The 25,356-nt window shown below is 41.0% G+C and overlaps 1 protein-coding gene across 3 annotated transcripts; it reads right to left on the bottom strand.

Moving 5' to 3' along the window:
- Nucleotides 1-253: 253 nt before the first annotated feature.
- sona (SON DNA and RNA binding protein a) lies at nucleotides 254-25,347 on the bottom strand. 3 transcript variants are annotated; one of them, XM_061971471.2, is made up of 11 exons: nucleotides 25,188-25,347; nucleotides 18,121-18,197; nucleotides 17,496-17,703; nucleotides 10,076-10,137; nucleotides 9,520-9,962; nucleotides 8,097-9,450; nucleotides 7,576-7,957; nucleotides 6,862-7,394; nucleotides 6,279-6,757; nucleotides 6,112-6,204; nucleotides 254-1,452 (listed from the first exon to the last, which is right to left on the bottom strand). In XM_061971471.2, exons 2-10 carry the CDS (start codon nucleotides 18,146-18,148, stop codon nucleotides 6,130-6,132), a joined length of 3,564 nt encoding a protein of 1,187 aa, XP_061827455.1. In that variant the 5' UTR covers nucleotides 18,149-18,197; nucleotides 25,188-25,347; the 3' UTR covers nucleotides 254-1,452; nucleotides 6,112-6,129. The 3 variants fall into 3 exon arrangements, with proteins under 3 accessions (XP_061827455.1, XP_061827454.1, XP_061827453.1); XM_061971470.2 differs by having other exon boundaries at nucleotides 254-920; nucleotides 8,097-9,962; XM_061971469.1 differs by having other exon boundaries at nucleotides 8,097-9,962; nucleotides 25,188-25,346.
- Nucleotides 25,348-25,356: the final 9 nt, after the last annotated feature.

The following is a 25,356-nucleotide window of genomic DNA, read 5'->3' as shown; positions in this document are numbered from 1 at the left end:
CGACTGTAACAACTGTAATGACTTTAGCTCTAGACTTCTTCTGTTGGATATTGTCATTACTGCCACAAGTGGAGTACCGTACGGACCACAGCTGAGAAACAAATATTTTGGCAACCCTTTAGGATGCCCTCACGGCTCAACAATGGGCCCTGGTCCTATGGTTGAGAAACACTGCTGCACCATGCGTTGAGAGAGAACAGTTGTGAGTGAGCAATACGTTGAGAGGGCAAATGAACACGCACAGACATGAATGTGAACAGATCATTGAGGTTTTTAATAATCATCAACACATTTATATACAGAGCAAGCAATGTCTTATTTAAATGACCAAAACAAAATGTAAATAATAAAATGCCATTTTCTTGTTTTTTCCCCCACGCTATAAAATCACCTCAAAGGCATTCAAAGACGATGGAGGAGCAGTTTAGTTATGTGCTGAGAAAACCCTTCACATTACCATCCGGTTAAGATAGCCCTGGTTGCGAGTGGATGGCTCCGATACCCACTACAGCAAATGGAAATGACCGAAACCATCATATTGTAGTTGAAATTATGCAGATAAGCAAATAAGCAACAATGACTCTCCAAACACAGAAGGTGATTGTCTGATACACTAACAATATTCTGACTTAGGGATGTTTCAAGCTGTTCATAGCATCCCTCCAAATAAGTAGTCCTACATTATGTAAAATGATGAATTATTTCCTCTCACCCTGCATCTCCCTGTTAAATTTAGCTGCCGCGTTAAAAGAACGATAATCACAACCAGGGCAGAACTAATTGAATTTGTCATGTTTTGTGTGTGCTCCTCTCTGGTTTTGCTGCCACATCGTTCCAAATACCTCAGATTTCACAACATGAGGTTTCCTTTTGCAACTTTATCCAAGCTTGTGTCAATTAATTGACAGAAACTTAATCTGCTAAAAAAACAAAACAAGGGGGAGGACAAAAGATTAAAGAGGAAATACAGCAGAACAAGGAAGCAGTGTACACTTAAAGAAAGAAAGCATTAAAAGTAAAACCAATTTAGACAAATCTTTTACAAAAACAAACGTTGCACAACTATTACGTTTGGTTTCAGTCTTTACAACAGTGACTGCTTGAATTAAGCAGCAACACTTGAGGGGATGTCGGTGAAAATCACTATATTTACACACACTCACATTCACGCTATAGTCATACACAGGTCGATGTGTTCAGTTTCTTCAGTGGTGCGACCCACTCGCACAAACTATGGAGAGCAGAGTGGGGAGGAAAGGATGGTGCTAGGCCAACCAACTAAGATGCTCTTCTATTGTACTTTGTGTGAGGCTCAGACACGTCACCTGACCTCCAACAAAAGGGAACTACAGCGGGCATATTGTCCTGAAAAAGGCTTTTGTTGTATTTTCCTGTCAGTGAAGTGGCTCCCAAAGTCACAAAGTTTGTTTAACCTTTAGTCAGTGAAAGAGCCTGCAGAGAAAAAAATACTACATGTAATATCAATTCCAATAGGTCTAAGTAAGAAACTAGGGTGAGGGGGAAGGATGACAGTCAATTTCCTCTCAATAGGGATGGGTGATTCTGCTGATTGGGTGGAATTGATTGTTGATGAATCTTGTCTTAAAGCAACTGGGGCGAAACTGAGTGCAGAATAATGCAATGCCTTTGTATTAAACACTGCTGGAAACAGGATACATTACTAGAACATAGGGATGTAACGGTATCAAAATCTCCCGGTACGATATCACGATATTAAGGCCATGGTAAGATGTCATTGTGGTATATTCCCAACAGAAAAAAAAGTTAAAAATGCCATATTGTTTCAAATGAAGTGCCAGAGATGTTTAAGGTAAACTCACTTACTGTAACTAAACACAAATGTAAAGGTAAAATTTGCTAATCATACTACAAACATGTATTTTTAAGTGCAAATAACTGTCACTAAACATGCACTGTTTCAAACAATAATTTTAAAAAAAAATTACAGTTGAGTGTCTTTACATTGACAACGTGAACATCCAGTGTAAGACGATAATATTCACGTTAGTGTCTTCCAGCTTTTACTTTTTGAGAAGCAATGTCCTCCACAGTGGACATGTTTATATCAGTTTGAAAAATGCTGTTTTTCAGAAAAGTTAACTAACAATTTAACTTTAAATAATGTAAATACCTCACAAACTGATGTTTAGCTTCAGTGGTTTCAAATATATTTTCTGTGTGACAGTTTATGAATTAGCAACTTGTCCAAGGTATATCTTGCCTTCCGCCAGAATGCAGCTGGACTAGCTCCAGCCTCCCGTCACATCGAGAGAGACAAGCGGTGGAAAAATAATAATTGAGCATTCATCAAGTAGCTTATCAGTTTACTCCTATTTACCGTCTACAATTTTTTTGTTGGCGATTTCCCTCTGTGCGCTGGGACGTAACCAGCTGCCTGTGTCGCCTTGGAAACGCTCAAGACAAAAGTGGCACGCCTTTGCTTTGCAGAACGCAGACATTCTTACCCCTGCCAAAGAGGTTATGTTTTCGCCAGAGTCTGTCTGTTTGTTTGTTAGGAACATAACTCAAATAGGTATAATTGATAGATTATTTTTTCAGGAAATGTCCGAAAAACAACTCCTCATCTACTACCAACTAGGGATGTCCCGATCCAGGTTTTTGCACTTCCGATCCGATACCGATATTGTTTTTGCACTTCCGATCCGATACCGATACTGACCGATAATGGCCTATCCGAGCATGTATTAAAGTTTAAAGTTATTTAGCCTACTTAGTTGTCAGAATCATGTTGAAAAGGGTTTTAGTACTCTTGATAACAACTAGCCAGCTGAATTAGGTGAGTTTGAATAATACACAATGAAACTGACCTGTTTATTCAAGGATAAACACAAAATAGACAAAATTATACATGACAAACAGAAATGGCATCATTGAAACTAGGGCTGGGCGATATGGCCTTTTTTTAATATTGCGATATTTTAAGGCCATATTGCGATACACGATATACCGGTATATCTCGATATTTTGCCTCAGTCTTGAATGAACACTTGATGCATATAATCAAAGCAGTATGATGATTCTGTGTGTTTTGATTGATTGATTGAGACTTTTATTAGTAGGTTGCACAGTGAAGTACATATTCCGTACAATTGACCACTAAATGGTAACACCCGAATAAGTTTTTCAACTTATTTAAGTCGGGGTCCACTTAAATTGATTCATGATACAGATATATACTATCAGATATATACTATCATCATAATACAGTCATCACACAAGATAATAACATTGAATTATTTACATTATTTATAATCCAGGGTGTGGAGGGGGGTGCCGGATGTAAGTGTCAAAAAGACAGCTAAAAGAGTTTGATATGAGAATAAATCTACAGTTAAAATATAGGGTAGAAATGCACCCATTTGCAGGAAATGTCTTGATTTTCAAAATGTTCTTTCAAGGCTTGCATGTCTACATTAAAACATTCTTCTTCATACTGCATTAATATATGCTACTTTTAAACTTTCATGCAGAGAAGGAAATCACAACTAAAAAAATCACTATTTTTTTCATACGGTGTTGATCTGGAAATGTTTGCCTCGGCATTTTGATGGTGTGGGCGTGTGGCACCAAATGGAGATAAGCGTCTCGACAGACGTTACAATATTTGAACAATGATGACGAAAACTGTTTTCTCTGTCGTGTCCGTGTGTCGAAAATTGTTATACGCTTATTTTTTTATTTGATTTTGTGCGTGGCATATAATTGCTATGCGCAGAGGACGTTTGAGCAGTGTGCAATTGCACAAGCGCGCACCTTAAAGAGAACGTTGGTCACACGGCTGCGCTAGCATCACAGCTAACGTTAGCCATGCTGCTACCTCTCTGCTGGGAGAGGACGTATATGTATGTGACGTATGACGTGACAGTATGTGACGTATGACGTGACAGTATGTGACGTGTGTAAGAAGGTGCGCTTGCTGTCTGTGAGAGGGAGACACAGGAAAGAGTGAGAAGAGCCTGTCATGTAATGCCAGCAGCTAAAAGCACCTGCGTGAGAATCCACAGACCTGTGGATGTGTTGAAGGTGTGCTGGAAAATGCGTAACGGAAATTAGGGAGCAGCAGAAAAGTGGAATGTATTATTTAAATAGGTGCGTTGGAAAACACGGAGCGGAGTTTTTTTTTAACTGGATCGGCATTTTCCCATGCCTTGCTGATACGCATTTTTTTGCAAATATCGGCGGCCGATCCGATCCAAATATCGGATCGGGACATCCCTACTACCAACACACTTCCTTCCTGCTTACAGTGTTCCACGCATCCCACCTTGTCGGCCTGGCACTGCGCAGAGAATTCTGAGAGATGTAGTTTATTTACAGACCCGGCCAACGCTAAGACGCCAGAAAAAAACACGCCATGTTTTTGTTTGATGCCGTCATGCGTCACAGCATTATTGTGAAGACTATGAAACCGCAAAACCACAGTATCTACAATAACGCTACACTACAGAGGCGGTGATTAGATTAAACTGAAGTTTTTGAAGAGCATTTTTATTAATTTCTTCCGTAACAAAGCATTGTTAAAACCAAGTTTATTTTAGAAGTTTATTTAAAAAATATATATATTTATATTCTGTTGCTGCATTTTAATCATTTAATGAGTATACGCAATAAAGCCAGACCTCATGGAGTACCCAATACGAGGACGTAGTTTCCACCCGGCCTCTGCAACAGAGTGCACATGAGAGCGGTGGTGTATTGCTGGGTTCCATATGATGTTACATCTGACTCATTGAATACATGTGGTGGTCAAGCCAGTGTCTGTTCTCAGTGGGTACTAGGCGCCATTTTGACTTTCTCCAAAAAAAAAAAGTCTTATGATTGCGTTGTTTTCAGCTGTACAAACTGTTCAAATAGTAATAAGGATAAATGTTCCTTCACAGTTCCTCTAGAAGGGCGGAAGACGTTACAATTTTACGAAAGACGACGGCGAGAAGGGTAGCACACACTCCAGTCCAAGGGAGCAGAGTCAAAGAATGCACATGTTTGCAATGATCACTTTGTTAAACGTTTGTTTGATATACTTTAATGTTTAAGGTTTTCCATTTAAGTATTATCTTAATATTATTTGTATTTCTTAAAACCATTTGTTTTTTCTACAAGTGTTTAGAAAAGCACCAACTTGGAGAGTCTAAATAAAAGAAAGCAAATGTGAGCAAAACCTAAAAGAGTTATAAGCTTGTACCAAAGACAGCCATCATAAATGAAGCTTTCAGTACATACACAATGTTGAGTTCTATAGTTATATTTTGATAAAGACAGAAAAAACAAGCGTACTCGTAAACAGCGCATGCGACAATCATGACCGTAGATACGAAGTTAGATCATGAAATGCAACCTTATCCGAGCAAAGACGATGCATGTTTATCTGATAGTCTTGATACCAATGTCCTTGACCCAGCCACACACAAAGAAGTTTTACACCGCCACACTTTCCAAGTTTTCATCCGTTTTGTCATGTAGAATGGCATCTGGAGCACAAGATAGTTTGATATGTGTGAGAATGCGACCGACGGACAATCCTTGATATCACTCTACAAATCTTTTTTGATATAGTATAGGGATCTATTCCATTGCACAGTTACATTTTTTGCACGTATCTGCTTTTTGCAGGAAGATCTAGGCCCCTTGCGTACGCAGATAGTTAGTGTGCGGCTTGCTGCACAACAGCTATCTTGGCTTGGTTGACTACCACTGTTTTTCACTTCCGGGAAGAAGTCACATGTCAGAATACAAGCAATAGGTGCCGTGATCGGTGTGGCGGCGAACAGCGGAGGGTTTTTTAATCTTTATTAATGTACAGGCTTTAAAGGACAATTTCATGTAGATGTGCAGTTATTACAAAATAAATGGTTATAGCAAGAAGAAAAATAGTTCACTTCAACCGTTTTTCTTAAAATATGCTATAAAGTGTGTTTGATCCGATTAATCAAACAAACCCATTGAGAGATTACACAATTATTAAAATAATCGAGAGCTGCAACCCGACTAACATTAATATATATCTTTCATAAAGTTTTTTTTTTACTGAAATGCATACGCCAACTATAGAGGAAAAGTTGCAGTTTTTACCTTGACTGCTTGAAAACTTTAATATTCGTCATCTGAGAGGTGCGGTTTAGCAATAGCCATCTCCTCCTTACTGTTTGCAATCATCTTACATTTCTAGAGAAAAGAAGAGACAGTTTAGTGAAAATGCTGAAACATTGCACACAGTTTCCCATAGTAACATTCTTTACCTCTGTCAGCTCCTTTATGGTATGGATGTTAGCTTGCTGAGTGACCTTTCTTTTCACTTCCTCGATGTGGTCCAGGTTCAGGGATGGGGTTGGCGGCAGAAGACACGGAGGAGGTTTGTTGGTGATAGTGGGAAGTGGGGTCATGGGAGGCATGGCCGCCAAAGCACCCATGTTGGTCAAGGCGGCCGTCATAGTGGCCGCAGTCATGCTTGCCATGGCCGCACTCATGGTGATGTTGGACATGTTGGGCATCCCTGGAATAGTGGGCAACCCCATTGGACCTAAATTGCCCATATTTGGCATCCCCATGCCCATGGGGAGGGGTAAGGGTAGAGGAAGTGATAGCGGGGTGGGTGACGGGGTCGGCAAGGGAAGCTGAAGGATGGCTTTTGGCCGGAGACTCTCAGGAATTGGCACCCCGGCTTTGGCACACATGGCAGCCGCATTGGCCTTGGCTATCTCCAACAACTGGTCCTTATCTAGGTAAGATACAGGACAAGGAATGCATAAAGTGAAAGATAACCCAAAAAAAACAACTAATTAAATGAGTGCCAATTAATTGTGAACAGATGAAAAGTTTTACCAAGTTCCGTAAGCCGTGGAGGAGTCTTGCTAGTGCTACGCCGTGTCCGGGATCCTGAACGGCGCTGTTTACGTAAAATCAGAACTGGAGAATGACTTGGTTCCCTCTTCCACCTGTCTCGTCTATCAAAGGAGCGACTGCGAAACACTGTAACTGGACGTCTCCCTCGCCCTCTCGACCTCGACCGCCGTCTTCGCTCAGATGAGCGAGACCTGGACCTCCTACCCCTGTCGCCTGACCTAGACCTTTTCTTGCGGGCTGCTGAGCGGCTCCGCGATCTTTTGTTCCTGTCAGTGGACTTGGATCTTTTCCTCACTCTGGCGTTGGGTGAGCGGGATCGCTTCTTGCGGATTTGAGAGCGAGACTTGGATCGGCGTGCCCTGGTTCGAGACTTGGAACGGGATCGCTTGCGTCGGGTGCTGGAACGAGAAGGGCTAGATTTTCTGCGCCGACCAGGACTCCGCGATTTTGAGCGACGCTTCTTCTTTTCTAGCGGAGAGACAGATTCTCTTTTTCTGACTGGTGACTTGGACCTGAAAACAACAGACAAATTGTATTTGGGTCACAGTTAGTTTGATAAGAGGCATGGGTACTGAATTACCGTAACATGTATTAATTTTTGACTCGAGTCACATTGTAGTACAGTTTGTATTCATTGCAAAACAATTGTGATTTTTACGCACACAAAAAATGTTGCAAACTCAAATCACAAACCTTTTTCGGGGCGAAGCTGACCGAGAAGGTTCTCTTATATTTGTAGGTGAACGTGAGAGCTCTTTGTTCTGCCTTGTAGGAGACGGTGAACCAGAGGAACATCTCTGGAATTTGGATTCTGTTTCAACAGGCAAGGAAGAATCTCTCTCTTCGCCTGACCTTTCAGAACCATCAGACACATCTGGCTCAGGGTCAGGCTCCTGAGAGCCAGAGCCAGAGACGTCTTGTTCGTGGGATAAGCTTGTCGCCTCCTCTTCGTTCTGTTCTTGTTCAGGGACGGCCACAGGGTCCTCAGGTGGCTCCTGGGACTCATCCATAGAGATAGTAGCAAGGGGACTGGGAGGACCGAATGAGGTCACAGGTTTCCAACCACCTGTAGTAACTACAAGGAAGACAAGTTTTTAACAATTCCATTCTGTGTAGCTGAGGGGGAAGTAGCAGTGTTGGGGTAAATCCAACACCACAGCAGACTTTCACATTTAGGAACATTTATTTCAGTTGTAAGAAACAAAAGAACTGACCTGCTGGATAAACCACTTCATCTTCTGCAGCCGTCAGTTCTTGGGTTGGTTGTGGCTCTGCCTGGGGAGAAGAGGATGTCTTCTCCTCAATGGGAAGGGATGAAGTGGATCTGGCAGGGGACGAGCTATCAGACGGCCTATCGCTTGACTCAGACCGGGACCTGGACTTGGATCTGTGCAAGCCAACAGAGACAGATTTTGACTTGGACCTTCTGCTGATGATCCTTGGAGACTTGGACCTCTTTCGGCTCGGTAGTGGTGAACGCGTCTTTGAGCGGTGCCTTCTAGGCAATGAGCGGGATTTTGAGCGTTTGCTAGACCTTGGTGGTGGAGACCGCTTTCTCCTAGCTGGGGACCGAGAGCGCCGTCTAATCGGGGACCTGGATTTGGAGCGCCAGCGAGATGTAGGGGTTCGGGATTTGGTCCGCTTACGGAGGCTCCTTGATCTCGAGCGGCGATGACGTTTGTAGGTTATAGGAGTACGTGATCGAGACCGCCTGCTCCTGCGGGCAGATCGGGAGCGTGAGCGACGGGATCTTGGAGGTGGTGACCTCCTATGTCGCGACAAAGATCGACTTGAGCGTCTGCCACCAACACGTTTAGCCAAGGAACGCGACCTGGAGCGGCGGTAAGGGCGTCTCGATCTGGAGCGACGAGCTTTGATAACGGAGCGTGACCGTGAGCGCCTACTGCCTGCACCGCTACGTCTGGGCGAGCGGGTTCTGGAGCGCCTCAAGCCTCCTCGTGATCGGGACCCCGACCTCTTCCGGCTTCGCTTTGTAGATCGAGATCTAGAACGAGACCTGCGCCCGCTACGCTTTGGTGATCTCGAGACTCTTCTTTTTGGAGACAGAGGACTTCTATGTCGCTTTGGGGAAACAGACAAGGAGCTCCTTTGACGTCTTGGAGACTTTGATTTCCTTGGTGACTTTAATGCCTTCTTCTTGGGGGTCAGGGAACGAGAGCTAGACCGTGATTGATGTCTAGCTTTCTTAGGAGACTTGGAGGATGGGGAGACAGACTTCTTCCTTGGTTTAGGAGACTGAGACCGAGAGACAGAGCGAGACAAATGACGATTTTTTAGAGGCGTAGGAGATTTCTTGTCCTTTGAGGCTGATCTTGAATCATTTCCAGGTGGTTCTTCTGTTGTCGCTGCAGCTTGACCATCATTATTTTGCTTAGGAAGAGTTGGTGATGGTGACCGACTATGTTGTGATCCAGACCGCTTAATGTCCGGGCCCGCTACTGACATGGGAGATTCTGAACTTGGTGTATCTGATTCTTTTAATGTTGCTGGCTGCATTACATTTGAATCCTCTTTCGGTATTGGCTCATCTTTGGGTGTATTACCTTCCTGTTTGGGAATAATATCAGGAAGTTCATGGCTGAAAATACCATCACCTATACAGGCTTCTTCCTTTACCTGAATTGTTGCTGTCTGTGTTATCTCATCCTGACAAGGCAATGGCGGTTTGATAACGTTTTCTGTTCCATTGGTGTGACTATCGTTTGCGGTCTTCTCTACTTTAGGGGAAACAGCCACATCGTCAATGCCCTCATTTTTCACTTGAGGTGGTTCAGGATTCGGCATGAGGTTTAGAACTTCTTTCTCCTCACCTCGTTTGTTTCTTGTTGACATTCTGGTCACTGGCTCATGCCTGCCAGGTGCTACAGCCAGGGAGGTTTTGCTATCACCTGTTGCTGCACGTGCCTCCATTTCAGACTCAGACCCTGAGCCTGAGCTGCTATCAGACGAGGAGCGAGACTGGGATTTTTTTTCATCCTTCTTCTTCTTCTTTTTCTTCTTCTTGGCAGCATGTCGTTTGTGTTTTTTAGATTTTGTATCTCCCTCCTTGTCCACACAATCTGACAAGACAATTAATGAGTCTTTTTATTCTATTTCCTTAGATTGTTTACAATTGAGAAAAATATTTAAGAATAGAAAGTGAGGTATCCTTATATTTTTTTAAATTACCTACCTGTTTTGTCTTCCTTCAGCCCAACATGATCTCCAGTTTTTGTCACAGCTGCCAGCCTTGCACTATAAAAACAAAGCCATGTAAGTTTAAAAATTCCAACAACCATTATTTTAGTTTTGTTTGACCCACACATTAAATGTTGTTTAAGTGAATAATTATTCTGAAATAACCCGCAATGTCATCATTTAATGGAATCAATCATATTTTGCAGTAAGGCCGCACGATTCTGGCCAAAATAATAATCATTATTATCTTCATCAATATTAAAACCACAATTATTTGCTGTTAATTAAAACATTTTAATACAATTTCTATTTTAAACAAACAGTATGTGAACTTGGCTCTCATTCCAAAATGAAACTATAAAAATAATGTATTAATAATGAAACAAAATGCACAAAAGACAAAAGGGCTAACAAAAATAAATAGTATATATAATATATATATTAAAAAGTGTAAACAAGTGAAAAAACAAGATAATACACATTAATTGTACTGCTCACAGTATATTTAGGACATACAGTATGTCCGTGGCCAAATAAAACGTTATTAAATCCGTTATTTTGGCGTGTCCTTAAAAGATGGAGGGATACAGGGTCCCTCGGTGCACGGTTGATGTTATGGTCCTCTGTATTTTGGGCAACCCCGCTTTTGTAACGGTTTGTCCGGGCTTTCGGCCGGTAGCAGCAACCCGCTGTTAGCAACCAGCTTTACAGTGCGGGCAAATGGTGGCGGTTAAGAAAGGAGTATGGTTAATGTTTAACGTGTCTCCGCAAATCGATAATTTCCAACGCAGCTTTGCCATGCAACACCCTGTGGTAATTGTTGTCTGTTCATCAGTGCGGGAGCCTTTCCGAGTTTCACGAAACAAGCGGGAGTGCCTAGAGAACGGCAAGGCGTGCGGTCTTGTTCCGGGGTTAAAATGTGTGCTTGTGGTATACTGTGGAAACTACGCGGGCGGTCATTGTAATTTCAGGGCATTCAATCGATCGCAACTAGACTGTTTGGTTTGTCTTAGAAGACGTTTCACCTCTCATCTGAGTAGGCTTAATCAGTTCATGCTCATAGACTTAGTTTGGTCAGATCTAGTCTAGCGGCTGGTGCCAATACCTCAGTAGGCTTCATCAGTTCATGCTCATAGACTTAGATTAGGTCAGATCTAGTCTTAAACGTAAATTGCTCAGATCGAGTCTAGCGACTGGTGCCAAAACCCCAAATGTTTATACTCCAAAACCTATTGGAAGGGTGTGCCTTACACGCAGGAGTCCGCTGTCTATCGGCCGCCCCTTGGTGGTTGGCTGATTGTTGGTTGTGAACGTGCTTGGTTTGAAATGAAGCGAGCCTGTTTTTTAAATGTTAACATCGTTGACGAGCACCCTTATTTATTCGTAGTGCTGTGCAACATTGACAAAATTATATATACATCCCGATAAAAGTAATTTAATACAACCCAATAATGATATACATCAAGACAGTATTTTCTCTTAAACAGGCATGTGGTTTGAAATTAATGAAAAAGACGGAAAATAGGCCGGGGATCTGGCTGGGGGCCGCAAGTCCCTGGTGGGGGAACAAGTAGACGCCGTATACATCGCTAAAAGAAAAATCTCAGGAAGAGAATCCCTTTGCCATCTTTCACTTGTTTTTTAAAAATATATAAATCGCCCGTGTGAATATTCCCTCTTTTCTTCTCCGACTCTCTCGTCATCATTTGGGATGTGCGCGTCTGTTATGATTTCCCTTCCTGGTTCGATGACCCGCTCTATCTTGCCTCTGATTGGCCTGTCCGTAATGTTTTGCCATAGTCTTAACCAATCGTGAAAAAAATTCATTAAAATCTCTAGAATGACACTTGAAAAATTCTCAAACACATTGTACAATAAGCGACAATTGAAAATAGGGCAAAAGGCTATAAAAATATATCTTAACACTAATAGATTTGTTTTTAAAGTACCGTATTTTCCGCACCATTAGCCGCACCTAAAAACCACAAATTTACTCAAAAGCTGACAGTGCGGCTTTTAACCCGGTGCGCTTTATATATGGATAAATATTAAGATTCATTTTCATAAAGTTTCGATCTCGCAACTTAGGTAAACAGCCGCCATCTTTTTTCCCGGTAGAACAGGAAGCGCTTCTTCTTCTACGCAAGCAACCGCCAAGGTAAGCACCCGCCCCCATAGAACAGGAAGCGCTTCTTCTTCTACTGTAAGCAACCACCCGCCCGCGTAGAAGAAGAAAAAGCGCGCGGATATACCGTACGTTTCATTTCCTTTGTGTGTTTACATCTGTAAAGACCACAAAATGGCTCCTACTAAGCGTCAGGGATCCGGTTCATGAAAAGACGCAATCTCTCCATCCGCACACGGATTACTATTTCACAGCAACTGATATTCCTGTGAACGCACTGCGGATACAACGGGAGCACGTACGGTGAATATTCGCACCACAGGGAATGAGAAGTCATCCTTCACTGTGGTTCTAGCTTGCCATGCTAACTTCCACCCATGGTGATATTCAAAAGGAAGACCTTGCCAAAAGAGACCTTTCCAGCCGGCGTCATCATAAAAGCTAACTCGAAGGGATGGATGAAGAAAAGATGAGCGAGTGGTTAAGGTAAGTTTAAGTTTACGCGAAGAGGCCGGGTGGCTTTTTTCACGCAGCTCTGTCCATGTTGATATACGTATGTTTGTGATTGCACATTTGCGTACATTTTGGGAGTGAACAGAGTTGTTAGAACGCTGGTTTTTAATATATTATTAAAGTTTGACTGACCTATCTGACTGTTTTTTTGACATTCCTTTAGCGCAGTTAGATGCGGCTTACAACACCGGGCGGCTTATAGGTGGACAAAGTTTTGAAATATGCCGTTCATTGAAGGCGCGGCTTTTAACCCAGGGCGCCTTATGGTGCGGAAAATACGGCATGTATAATTTTTTTGCTTTCTTATCCAATCTAATCGACTATTTATAGAGTACATTTTAGAAAATTATAAAAATTTCACAAAATGCTGAACAGGAGTTTAAACAGACATTTAGAAGCAGGATAAAACCAAGGAGAGTCAATTGTAAAAAAAACACTAGTGAAAATTTTTTTTTTAAGAAAATCATATAGCAGATAAGGCAAATTATTCGATGACGTCATGGTGACCGCGCCCCTGACCACAGGTATCGTGACAGTCTCGGAGAAAACCCTGGTATGTACTTGAACATGCTATATCAGGACAGATCTAATAAGAGTTTGAGCAGAAATTGTCGTATAGGAATTAACTTTACACCATACAACATGAACATGCTATGTCACATGAGTGTTTTTCTTTAAGTATCATCTTTGTGACGTGGAAAAACCCACAAGTAATGGAAAAAAAGGGTGTTTTTTTTTTTTTATATCAATATAAAACACAAAGCAGTTTGGCTAATGAAGATAACGTCAAATAAACAAGCGTTGTTCTTTCCCAACAACACCATGTGGTTTAGTGCAACAGTTTGGTTAAAAAAATAAACAGGAGTGATACCTTCTGCATCTGATCTTCATACCTCAGTGTTTTGATACTTTACAGTATAAAACGAAAACTTGGTGAGTGTATTTTTTTTCTGGCAGTTTCGCATTGGCCGGGTCTGAAATTAAGTATATCTCCCAGAATCTTCTGCGCAGCGCGGGAGCAACAAAGTGGGGACGGGGAGCGCCTTAAGTACGAAGTTAAATGTTCATAGTAGGTAAGAGGAATTGTTATTTTGGATATTGCCTGAAAATATTATCAAACTCTGAGTTATGTTGCTAACAAACAAACCCTGGTGAAAACTTAAACTCTTTAGCAGAGGTAAGAAAGTCTGCGTTCTGCAACGCAAAGGGCGCCACTTTTGTCTCGAGCGTTTCCAAGCCGATACAGCCAGTTGGTCCCATCAAAGCGCACAGAGAGAAAATCACCCAAAAATACAGTACACATTGGGGGGCTAGAGCCTATCCAGCTGCACTCCGGCGAAAGGTGGGTTACACCTTCGACAGGTCGCCACCTCACAAACCATCAACCAGAAAATATACCAAAGCTAAACATCAGTTGAAGTTTACATTGTCACTTTAAATAATTACTTAGTTTTTTAATTTTTGATTGCTTGAAACGGTAGATGTTCCTGCACAATTATTTGCTCTTAAAAATACATGTTTGTAATAATAAAATATGATTACAAAATTTGAAAATTATATTTGTGTTTCATTACAGTAAGTATGTTTATCCTAAACATCTCTGCCACTTCATTTTACACATTATGACATCTTTTGGGGGGCATATACCACAATAATATCGTACCATGGCCTTAATTCCATCATTATATCATACTATGAGCTACGTTACATCCGTAATAAAAATGTGTTAGTATGTTTGGTTGTTGAAATTATTGGATTTACATAATTTCTTATCGTAAAATTGCTTCAGTTTTTGTCTGACCTTTTGAATGTAATAACAAAGACCACTGTAGTCTCACTTTCATGACTGTTCTTTGCTCTTTTTCTGGTCTCTAATTCTTTTCAGGTCATTGTTGAAATGTTTTGCTGCTTTTGCTTCTGAATTCTATAGTAAATGCAATGTTATTTAAAACTCTGGTAAACTGTCACATTAACAACAATTACAGTGAAAGAGTGGGACCACTTTTTTCCCTGAGAAGAAAAAAGGACATATGCGGGCACGTCCAGGTTCCCATTAGGCTACTGTTTATTTACCTGAATCTGTGAAATTTGGGCTTATTTTGAAATGTTTAGAGGCAAATATATAAGCAATCATGAAAAAAATATTTAAAATGGGTTGGGATTCTTAAGAATTATTTTAATGGATTTAAACCATTTATCATTACCAAGACATTACTGATCGCCACAACTTTACTTCATTTGACACACTCAGTATTTACAGAAGAAAAGATTGAAGGCACATCGTGTCTTTTCATCTGAAGGAGTCCACAAATTAAGCAATAATCCTTAAAACAAATTTGGAATTATTTGTGCTTTGGTAAGTAACGTATTTGATTGCCATAACAAGTGCCGTGCTGCTGTTATTGCGATGCTAATGAGAAAAAGTATGTTTGTTTGAAGTTGAATTCCTGCTACAAATATTAGACTCATCTACAATTCATGTCTGCAATTTTTATAATGTGAAGTTGATATTCTGTCTAATTATTTAGCTTTAGCTATCCCTGCTGTTCAGCCTACAAGAGATTTATTCATCTAGTTTATGAGTCCGCCCTGAGATCGGTAGGTTGTGAGTTCAAACCCCGGCCGAGTCATACCAAAGACTATAAAAATGGGACCCATTACCTCCCTGCTTGGCACTCAGCATCAAGGGTTGGAATTGGGGGTTAAATCACCAAAAATGATTCCCAGGCGCGGCCACTGCTGCTGCCCACTGCTCCCCTCACCTCCCAGCAAGGGTGATGGGTCACATGCAGATAATACTTTCTCCACACCTAGTGTGTGTGTGTGACAATCATTGGTACTTTAACTTAACACTATTAGGGATATTTTATTGATGCTAGCAAGTATCATCAAAGACGCTATAGTGTAGTCATCTGTGTTGAATAAAGCACTTGGCTTTTCTACACAACAACAACTAAGCTTTTAGTTTCTGCTATGAATATCGACAACAAAAATATGGTGGATCGGACCAACAATTAGGGGTGGCCGATATGGAGGAAAAAGTATATCTCAATATATTTTCACTTAAACTCGATATTCGATATATATCTTAATATATTTTCCGGTGAAAATATTCAATTTTGAGCGAGATTCACTGAAATTGAAGTGAATGACAATTGGACTGTAAACAGTCAGTGGCACTTCTATTAACCCAGTTAGTCAAGATGGGTATTAACAGCACAGAAAAAAAAACTGTTTAAGTAGCACAGAATTACATAACATTAATAAAATAGAAAAATATTATTTCTACGTAAAATAAATAACATAGCTGTGCAAATAATACAAAATGTATCAAACTCACACAAAAAATACATTTGCAGGCAGGCACTTTTTAATTCCCAGTCGACGATGTAATGGACTGTCACACACATACGGTTCTGGTAAGCGCTAAGTAAGTGACTTGACTTAATTGTGCGGCTACGATCTTCCACACTTCGGCATACATTTTTTGCAGAATTTCTCGTGCAAAATTTGTCCGGCTTGGCAACTCGAGAACAGTTTTGATTTGGGCTTACATGGTAAACAACTCAAATTAATGTTTTATCTAGACGCACACATTTGTCCGAATGTGGACAAGTAGACGCATTGTGGGTTTCCTGGACGTCGTCTACATCGCTAAAAGAAAAATCTAAAGAAGAGAATCCCATTGACATCTTCCACTAGTTTTTTTAATATATAAATCGCCCGCTTGAAAATTCCCTGTTCTCTTCTACGACTCTCTTGTCGTCATTTGGGATGTCTGTTGTGATTTCCCTTCCTGGTTCCACGACACGCCCTATGTTGGCTCTGATTGGCCTGTCCCTAAAGTTTTGCCTTAATCTCAACCAATCGTGACACATCATTGTAAACAACAAACCAATCATGGATGTTCTTATGCGTGCAAGCACGTCTTGTAAGGAGGAAGGGGAGGGGTTCAGTAGCCCCAGAGAGGGAGTGGGGAGCGGGGGAGAATCAAGGAACACAACAAATTAGCGATGTTTGGTCATTTTAACGTGAAATTAATTATATCGATATTACGATATTTTCTTAATTCATATCTTGTTTAAAAATATATCGATATATCTTACAAACTTGAAATATCGTCCAGCCCTACCAACAATCACAATATTTATTACTAGGACTAAAATGATGTTAGTTTATTTCCACAACCAGGTATTTGTGGTTATATTTAGGCATAGCAACAATAAAAGAACACAAACTATCGCAATTTATTATCCTTTTCTTACGTTTAGTTCTGCTATCAAACACTACTAATATAGTAGGGAATAAACTTGATTGCATCACATTAAGTTTCTCAAACAAATCAAATGTTCAAAAAAAATTTTTACAAATAGAATGCTGCAGACACAAGCGGTCCAATTGTGTTCCACAGATGATGAAAGTGATATTTTGAAGAGCCATTTCCTTCGAGTTTCGTTTTTTCCCCAGACTTTATTACCTTTATGAACCAAATCTTTCAGGACTGGCTATTTCCTATATCTCTATTTGAACGATTGGAACACCCAAGAACAGAACAGCAATATGGAATTTCCTGCTCAGACTCTACACTCACTTGTTTAATGCTACTCTCAAACTGCTTGACCATCGTGTGAATTAAGCCGCAAGGAAGAAATACGGATGTGACGTCATATGCAACCCTCCTTTAGCAGAGAGGCCTATTTGTTTGAGTGGAGTAAGCCCAAAATAAATTATTTTGTCAAAAACAAATCAGTCATGAGTCAACAGAATTTGATCTGACCTGGCTCTGGTAGTCCGAACAGGTTTTGGTGACGGTGTTGGTTCTGCCTCTGACTCCGCACCGGACTCGGAGCTGCTATCTTTTTCACCCTTTCTCTTCTTCTTTTTCTTCTTGTTCTTGTGTTTTTTGTGCTTCTTGTTTTTCTTGTGGGGTGGTTCAGTCGTTTCCTTGGAATTTACGTCGTCTTTCTCTGTTGTCTCGTCCTCACCTGAACATAACCAGGTGTTTCCCATTATATGAAATGCAATAAAATGGACTTATTACAATAGAAAAAACACAACGATAATTATCATTGTGCTCTAATATAATCAAACCTTATTTCTATTGCACTTTTCATGCACAGACAAGTGGCAACACAAAGTTCTTTACACCATCCATCCATTTTCTACCGCTTGTCTCAAAAAATTAAATAAAATTATATATATTTTTAAAAACGAAGGCAATGAAAACACACACGCAAGTACACACGAATAACACTATTCACAATAACAAAATATGGCAAAACATTTATCACTCACCAGCTGGATTTGTATCACCAAAAAAAGACAAAGAAAAGACAACATACATGCATACACACAGAGCACACTCGGCAATAACAAAACATGGCAAAACATCTATCACTTACCAGCTGGAACATCAACTGCACACTCCATTTGATCGGTTGCAGGCGCTTTTTTGGAAACCGGTATTACTCCTTCAACACTGAAAAAAGAATTAATCTACAATTAGTCAGGGTTTCAGCAATTTATTCGAACAAATGGCAACTTGCTTTGGGTACGTTTGCAATGAATGCAGCTTTCACATAACCTTGCTAATACAAAAAGCCTTAGTGATAGATCAATGTTACAGTTGAACATCAGGGGTTTGTTCTGCAGCATTTTAGTAACTCTTATTACAAACAAAACACGCACAAAGGTATAAGTAAGTAAAAGAAGCAGCATGTTTAAAGACTGGGATTCCACATAGTACTTAACCATCTAATATACACTAACAGTGTTTCTCAAATAGTGAGTCATTGTGTTTACACTAGGGATGTACCGATCCGATATTTGGATCGGATCGGCCGCCGATATTTGCAAAAAAAATGCGTATCGGCAAGGCATGGAAAAATGCCGATCCAGATCCAGTTTTAAAAAAACTCCGGTCCGTGTTTTCCAACGCACCGATTTAAATAATACATACCACTTTTCTGCTGCTCCCTAATTTCCGTTCCGCATTTTACAGCACACCTTCAACACATCCACAGGTCTGTGGATTCTCACGCAGTTCCTTTTAGCTGCTGGCATTACACGACAGGCTCTTCTCACTCTTTCCTGTGTCTCCCTCTCACAGACAGACAAGCGCACCTTCTTACACACGTCACATACTGTCACGTCATATGTCACATACGTATGCGCCCTCCCCGAGCAGAGAGGTAGCAGCATGGCTAACGTTAGCTGTGATGCTAGCGCAGCCGTGCGAGCAACCTTCCCTCTAAGGTGCGCGCCTGTGCAATTGCGCACTGCTCAAGCGTCCTCTGCGCACGGCAAATCTATGCCACGCACAAAATCAAATAAAAAAATAAGCGCATAACAATTTTCGACACACGGACACGACAGAGAAAACTGTTTTCGTCATCATTGTTTAAATATTGTAACGTCTGTCGCGACGCTTATCTCCATTCGGTGCCACACCCCCACACCATCAAAATGCAGAGGCAAACATTTCCAGATCAACACCGTATGAAAAAAATAGTGATTTTTTTAGTTGTGATTTCCTTCTCTGCCTGAAAGTTTAAAAGTAGCATATATGAATGCAGTATGAAGAAGAATGTTTTAATGTAGACACATAGAATCATCATACTGCTGTGATTATATGCATCAAGTGTTCATTCAAGGCTATGGCAAAATATCGAGATATATATCGTGTATCGCAATATGGCCTTAAAATATCGCAATATTAAAAAAAGGCCATATCGCCCAGCCCTAGTTCAATGATGCCATTTCTGTTTGTCATGTATAATTTTGTCTATTTTGTGTTTATCCTTGAATAAACAGGTCAGTTTCTTGTTACCATAATTGTGTATTATTCAAACTCCCCTAATTCAGCTGGCTAGTTGTTATCAAGAGTACTAAAACCCTTTTCAACATGATTCTGACAACTAAGTAGGCTAAATAATTGTAAACTTTAATACATGCTCGGATAGGCCAGTATCGGTCAGTATCGGTATCGGATCGGAAGTGCAAAAACAATATCGGTATCGGATCGAAAGTGCAAAAACCTGGATCGGGACATCCCTAGTTTACACGCTAGTATTCATGTTAGAACGATACACAAGTCTGCAGCTAGGTAGCCGCAGTGCTAAATCTAATTAACAGGCTCCCTGTTCTACCCAGTAGAAGTAGCAGTAAGTACACAGGAACACGTGTGCAGAGCTAACAAAGGCAAAGAGTTCTTGTGAAGTTTGTGACAGGGAAAAAAATAAAAAAATGAGTTGTCAATGAGTGGCTTATAGGACGAATGAAAACAGAAACAGTCCATTACAGATAAAAACTTAATATTATCATGTTCTCAATAGTACTGTAATTCGATTTTGGGGTGTCTCGAAAGTGTCATACGGTGGAAATGTTTGCCTCTGCATTTTGATGGTGTGGGCGTGTGGCACCGAACGGAGATGTTGACATGCGGAGTAAGCACTGTTCATTCTCTAGCAGGTGACTTTTCAAATGATGCTACATATTAGCAGTAATGCTACTTTTTCTAGCAACGCTTTCGCCCCACACTTGACAAATTACGGTTGTCTTTTCGACATATTCCCACTGGAAGCCAAACCACCGCCAGACTGTTGTTTTTGGGGGGAATTAATTATTCCTTCATTTGTTACCAGATTCGCACCTTTTTTCTCTCGTATTACCGCTAGCATCACAGCTAACGTTAGCCATGCTGCTACCTCTCTGCTGCGCGAGGGCGTATACGAATGTGACGTATGACGTGACAGTATGCGACGTGTGTAGAAGCTGCGCTTGCTGTCTGTGAGAAGGAGACACAGGAAAGAGTGAGAAGAGCCTGTAGTGTAATGCCCGCAGCTAAAAGCAACTGCGTGAGAACGCATACTCGCATATCACGATATATTTATTTTCTATATCGCACAGAGACAAACCCGCGATATATCGCGCATATCGACATATCGCCCAGCCCTATGTGCAACCTCATTATACTATTGGCTAAGTTTTATATTCATAAATGTAAGTTTCTCAATACCCGACCTGTTTTTTGTGCCTTTAAAAAAGAATTAGAAATGTACTTTAAAACACTTACTATCTCCAACAACCAAAAAGCTGTGAAAACTATGATGCTGTGCTCCAAATTTGGATTATTTACAGAACTTGTGTGAGCCGATGACTTTACCCATATATATACATTTTGCATTCTTCTTTAGTTGCTTTATTGAGTTTACAACCCCCTTTCATTACAGAAAGACCCTCATCATGCATTGAAAGAGCTGGCTCGCATCTGTATCATGGCGGACTGCACTCTTATTTTAGCGTGGAAGTAAAATCAGTTTGCATCATGAACAAAAACATTGGATTTCTTGTCATTTGACTATATTTTAAATATAGGTGCGGTGTAAGACTGGCCCCACTATACACTGGACTCTCACATTATTAACAGTATCCACTCGGCATCCATTGCACCGCAGTCCCTTCCAAGGTTTCTCGTTGCTCCCATAGGGTTGAGTTTTTTCTTGCCCTGATGTGGGATCTAGCTGAGGATGTCGTTGTAGCTTGTGCAGCCCTTTGAGACATTTATAGGCTATATAAGTAAACTTAAAATTGATTGATTGATTAAAAACATGCACCTGGGGATAGGTTGATTGGCAACACTAAATTGGCCCTCGTGTGTGAATGTGACTGTGAATGTTGTCTGTCTATCTGTGTTGGCCCTGTGATAAGGTGGCGACTTGTCCAGGGTGTACCCCGCCTTCCGCCCGAATGCAGCTGAGATAGGCTCCAGCACCCCCCGCGACCCCAAAAGGGACAAGCGGTAGAAAATGGATGGATGGATTAATATTGATAAATCACTTAATACTAAGGGTGTAACAGTATTATAAATAATGTGGTATTTCGATATAAAAATCCTCACAATAATACAGTGACTGTTTAAAAGGAACATTTAATTAGTGTAAATGCTTGCTGGTACTTTACACATATGTATTTTGCATTCGTCTTTAGTTGCTTTATTAAGTTTACAACCCCCTGGCGCTGTTTTGTACTCTTTTATATTGGTTCTGTACTTGTTTTGATTATTATCATTTATTTAATTGTATGTTGAATATTATAAATAAAAGGTTTTGAAAATATTTTTTCTTAAAAACACAAAAAAAAACGTTGCCGCGCTAATAGCCGACATATATGTTGTATTGACGCTCAAAGTGACACATTAGCTGACCATATCCGTATAAATGTAATTTGTTTAAGCGTGGTATTATTTGTGCATGTCTGGCACCGTCGACTAAGCCAACAATGCAAAACAAATACAAAATGTAAGGTTAAAAGTTGTGTGCTAGCGTTTGCCAACAGGCCTGCAGCTAGCTCACAACACTCATTCATAACCAGCGAAGTTAGCGATACTTTCATGAAAACCAAGCAGTTATATAGTTGCATTATCCACTTAACACAAGCTATATTTGTAGTATTCACTCCTGGGATGCTATCATTTTGAAACACCAAGAATAGACATTTGAAAGGCAATTTAAAATAAATAAAGAATAGTGAACAGGGTGAATAAGTGTACGTTATATGACGCATAAATAACCAACTGAGAACGTGCCTGGTATGTTAACGTAACATATTATGGTAAGAGTCATTCAAATAACTATAACATATAGAACATGATATACGTTTACCAAACAATCTGTCACTCCTAATCGCTAAATCCGATAAAATCTTGTGCGTCTAGTCTCTTATGTGAATGAGCTAAATATTATTATTTGATATTTTACGGTAATGTGTTAATAATTTCACACATAAGTCGCCCATGAGTATAAGTCGCACCCCAGCCAAACTATGAAAAAAACTGTGACTAATAGTCCGAAAAATACGGTGTATATATATATATATATATATTAGAGATGCGCGGATAGGCAATTATTTCATCCGCAACCGCATCAGAAAGTCCGCAATCCACCCGATCTAACATTTGATCAGAACTGCATCCGCCCGCCATCCGCCCGCACCCGCCCGTTGTTATATATCTAATATAGACGATGCAAGGCATTAGTGAGGTTATAAAGCTTTTGCCTGTTAAAGAAAGGAGACTGATCCAACGCAGCACAGACATTCGCGTGCCACGCTGTCACGACTCAGACGCACACCAGTGCGCAGTCATATGGGAGCCGCGCTGAGCGCACCTCCAAGCGCGTCTCGCTGCCGGCGACGGCCGGGTATATGGGCCCGACGCTCCAGCGCCATCCATTTTCAGGGCTAGTTGATTCGGCAGGTGGGTTGTTACACACTCCTTAGCGGGTTCCAACTTACATGGCCACCGTCCTAGCTGCTGTCTATATCAACCAGGGTGAGCCCCACCCCTTTCGTGAGCGCACTGCGCGCGGAGTGACCCCTGTTACGCGCCCCCGGCAACAGGGGTGGCGGGCAGGTAAGCTGCGCGGGCGGAGCGCGCGGAGTGACCCCTCTTACGAGCCCCCGGCCACGGGGGTGGCGGGCAGGTAAGCTGCTTACCTGCTGCGCGTGACGCCGGCCGCCGCGAAGGCGGGGTGTCGGTGCGGTGGGCGCGGTGGTGACCCTGGACGTGCGTCGGGCCCTTCTCGCGGATCGCCTCAGCTACGGCTCCCGGTGGGGCCCTCTCGGGGGAAGGGGCCTCGGTCCCGGACCCCGGCGAGGCGTCGGGGGCCTTCTCCGCTCCGTAAAAGTGTCCATCTCTTTTCTTTTTTTTTTCTGTTGTGGCATATGCAGCAGGTGCCTGCTCGTTTTTCGTATGTGGGTAACAACATTTAACTATGTATATATATTTCCGAATTGGTTTAACTGCCACCCGCCTGAATCTATTTAAAATCTAATTTTTTTTAATTTCAATCGCCCGACCCGACGATAAAATCTAATTTTTTTAAATTTCATCCGCCCGATCCGCGGATAATCCGCGGACTCCGCGGTTGTGCCCGCAAACCGCGCATCTCTAATATATATATATATATAAGAAATACTTGAAAATATATATCCCCCCCGCCCCCCATCTCCCGAATTCGGAGGTCTCAAGGTTGGCAAGTATGCTTAATACTAAGGGTGTAACAGTATTATAAATAACGTGGTATTTCGATATTAAAATCCTCACAATAATACCGTGACTGTTTAAAAGGAACATTTAGTTAGTGTAAATGTTTGCTGGTACTTTACACATGTGTACAGCTCTGGTAATGGGTACATTCGCACCCACCTGCACAAATGTACTTCAAAATGTAACAATCACAATAAATATGACTTTTTTTACTAGGGCATGCATATATAATATGCATTAGTTTGACCATTTAAAATCAACGATAATAAAAAGGAGATGCTTGGAAATAGCATAAAAATGCCCCAAAACGTGGAAAAACGCAATTCGTAGCGTTACTTTTTGGTGTAACCATCATGAGCGTTCTGTTCAGGTATATTTATTTTATATTTTGATAAATCGTCATAAATAGGTACTGATCAATCTTTACTCTGTGTGTATTTGATTTCAGTTTGCTTTTGACTTCTTATTTAGGATTGTAGTTGAAACTTTTACAACCTTGTGTTGCGCTCATGATGGCGTAACCAAACTAGATTATTTTGAATAGTTATTCCCTTTTTTACATTTAGTTTACTTAAATATACTGTGTTTTATGCTTTTTGGAACATGTACTATACATATAATACAATAAAGTCCCATATAAAATTATGTTTCTAGCAATACTCTAATTTTGCCTTTGAAAGTAACACTCCAATGTCCATTAGTGGAGCTGTACACACATATATGTATTTTGCATTTGTCTTTAGTTGCTTTATTAAGTTTACAACACCCTAGCACTGTTTTGTACTCTTTTGTACTGGTTCTGTACTTGTAAATGTTGAATATTATAAATAAAGGTTTTGAAAATATTTTTTCTTAAAAACACATAAAAAAAAACATTGCCGCGCTAATAGCCAACACATACGTTGTATTGACGCTCAAAGTGACACATTAGCTGACCATATCCGTATAAATGTCATTTGTTTACGCGTGGTAATATTTGTGCATGTCTGGCACCGTTAACTAAGCCAACAATGCAAAACAAATAGAAAATGTAAGGTTACAAGTGGTGTGCTAGTGTTTGCCAACAGGCCTGCGTGGCTGCAGCTAGCTCACAACACTCATTCATAACCAGCGAAGTTAGCGATACTTTCATGAAAACCCAGCCGTTATATAGTTGCATTATCCACATAACACAAGCTATATTTGTAGTTTTCACTCCTGGGATGCTATCATTTTGAAACAAAAACAGGCTCCGACGCGACTGCGGCCTTCACGACCATAATACGTTCGGCTAGGACATCACCGCTACCGTAGTTAGCATGGCCGTAATTATCTAACAACTTTAGCGCGCTAAGACCTTTCAGTTAGCTTCATTGCTAGTGTCGACGAAGCAACAACACTAGTTAGCGCCGAACAAACCATGATTATTAGGTCATACTTTACCCAGTTTAGGTCCAGAGTCCGTAGTTTTGGAGTGGAAAAAGCCAAGTCGCCGCTGTCGTGATTCCTAAAAACGTGCGAAACCAAACAATCGCGATGAGTACAGACAACGTTAGCCAGCTCGCTCTTCCGCCATGATAGGAAGGTATCCCACAATGCAGTGCGACTGCGC

The sequence above is a fragment of the Nerophis lumbriciformis genome, linkage group LG13 (assembly GCF_033978685.3).
Source record: "Nerophis lumbriciformis linkage group LG13, RoL_Nlum_v2.1, whole genome shotgun sequence".
NCBI lineage: Eukaryota > Metazoa > Chordata > Actinopteri > Syngnathiformes > Syngnathidae > Nerophis > Nerophis lumbriciformis.
Note: the sequence above shows the minus strand (reverse complement) of the source record. Positions and strands in the feature narration are given on the sequence as shown.

Coding starts and splice junctions, on each gene's coding strand:
- sona (XM_061971470.2), bottom strand. CDS start 18,148: ATGGAGTGTGCAGTTGATGTTCCAGCTG. Junction 17,704..18,120: donor TGCAGTTGATGTTCCAGCTG/GTAAGTGATAGA, acceptor GGTTATGTTCAG/GTGAGGACGAGACAACAGAG. Junction 6,758..6,861: donor TCCACGGCTTACGGAACTTG/GTAAAACTTTTC, acceptor TATCTTACCTAG/ATAAGGACCAGTTGTTGGAG.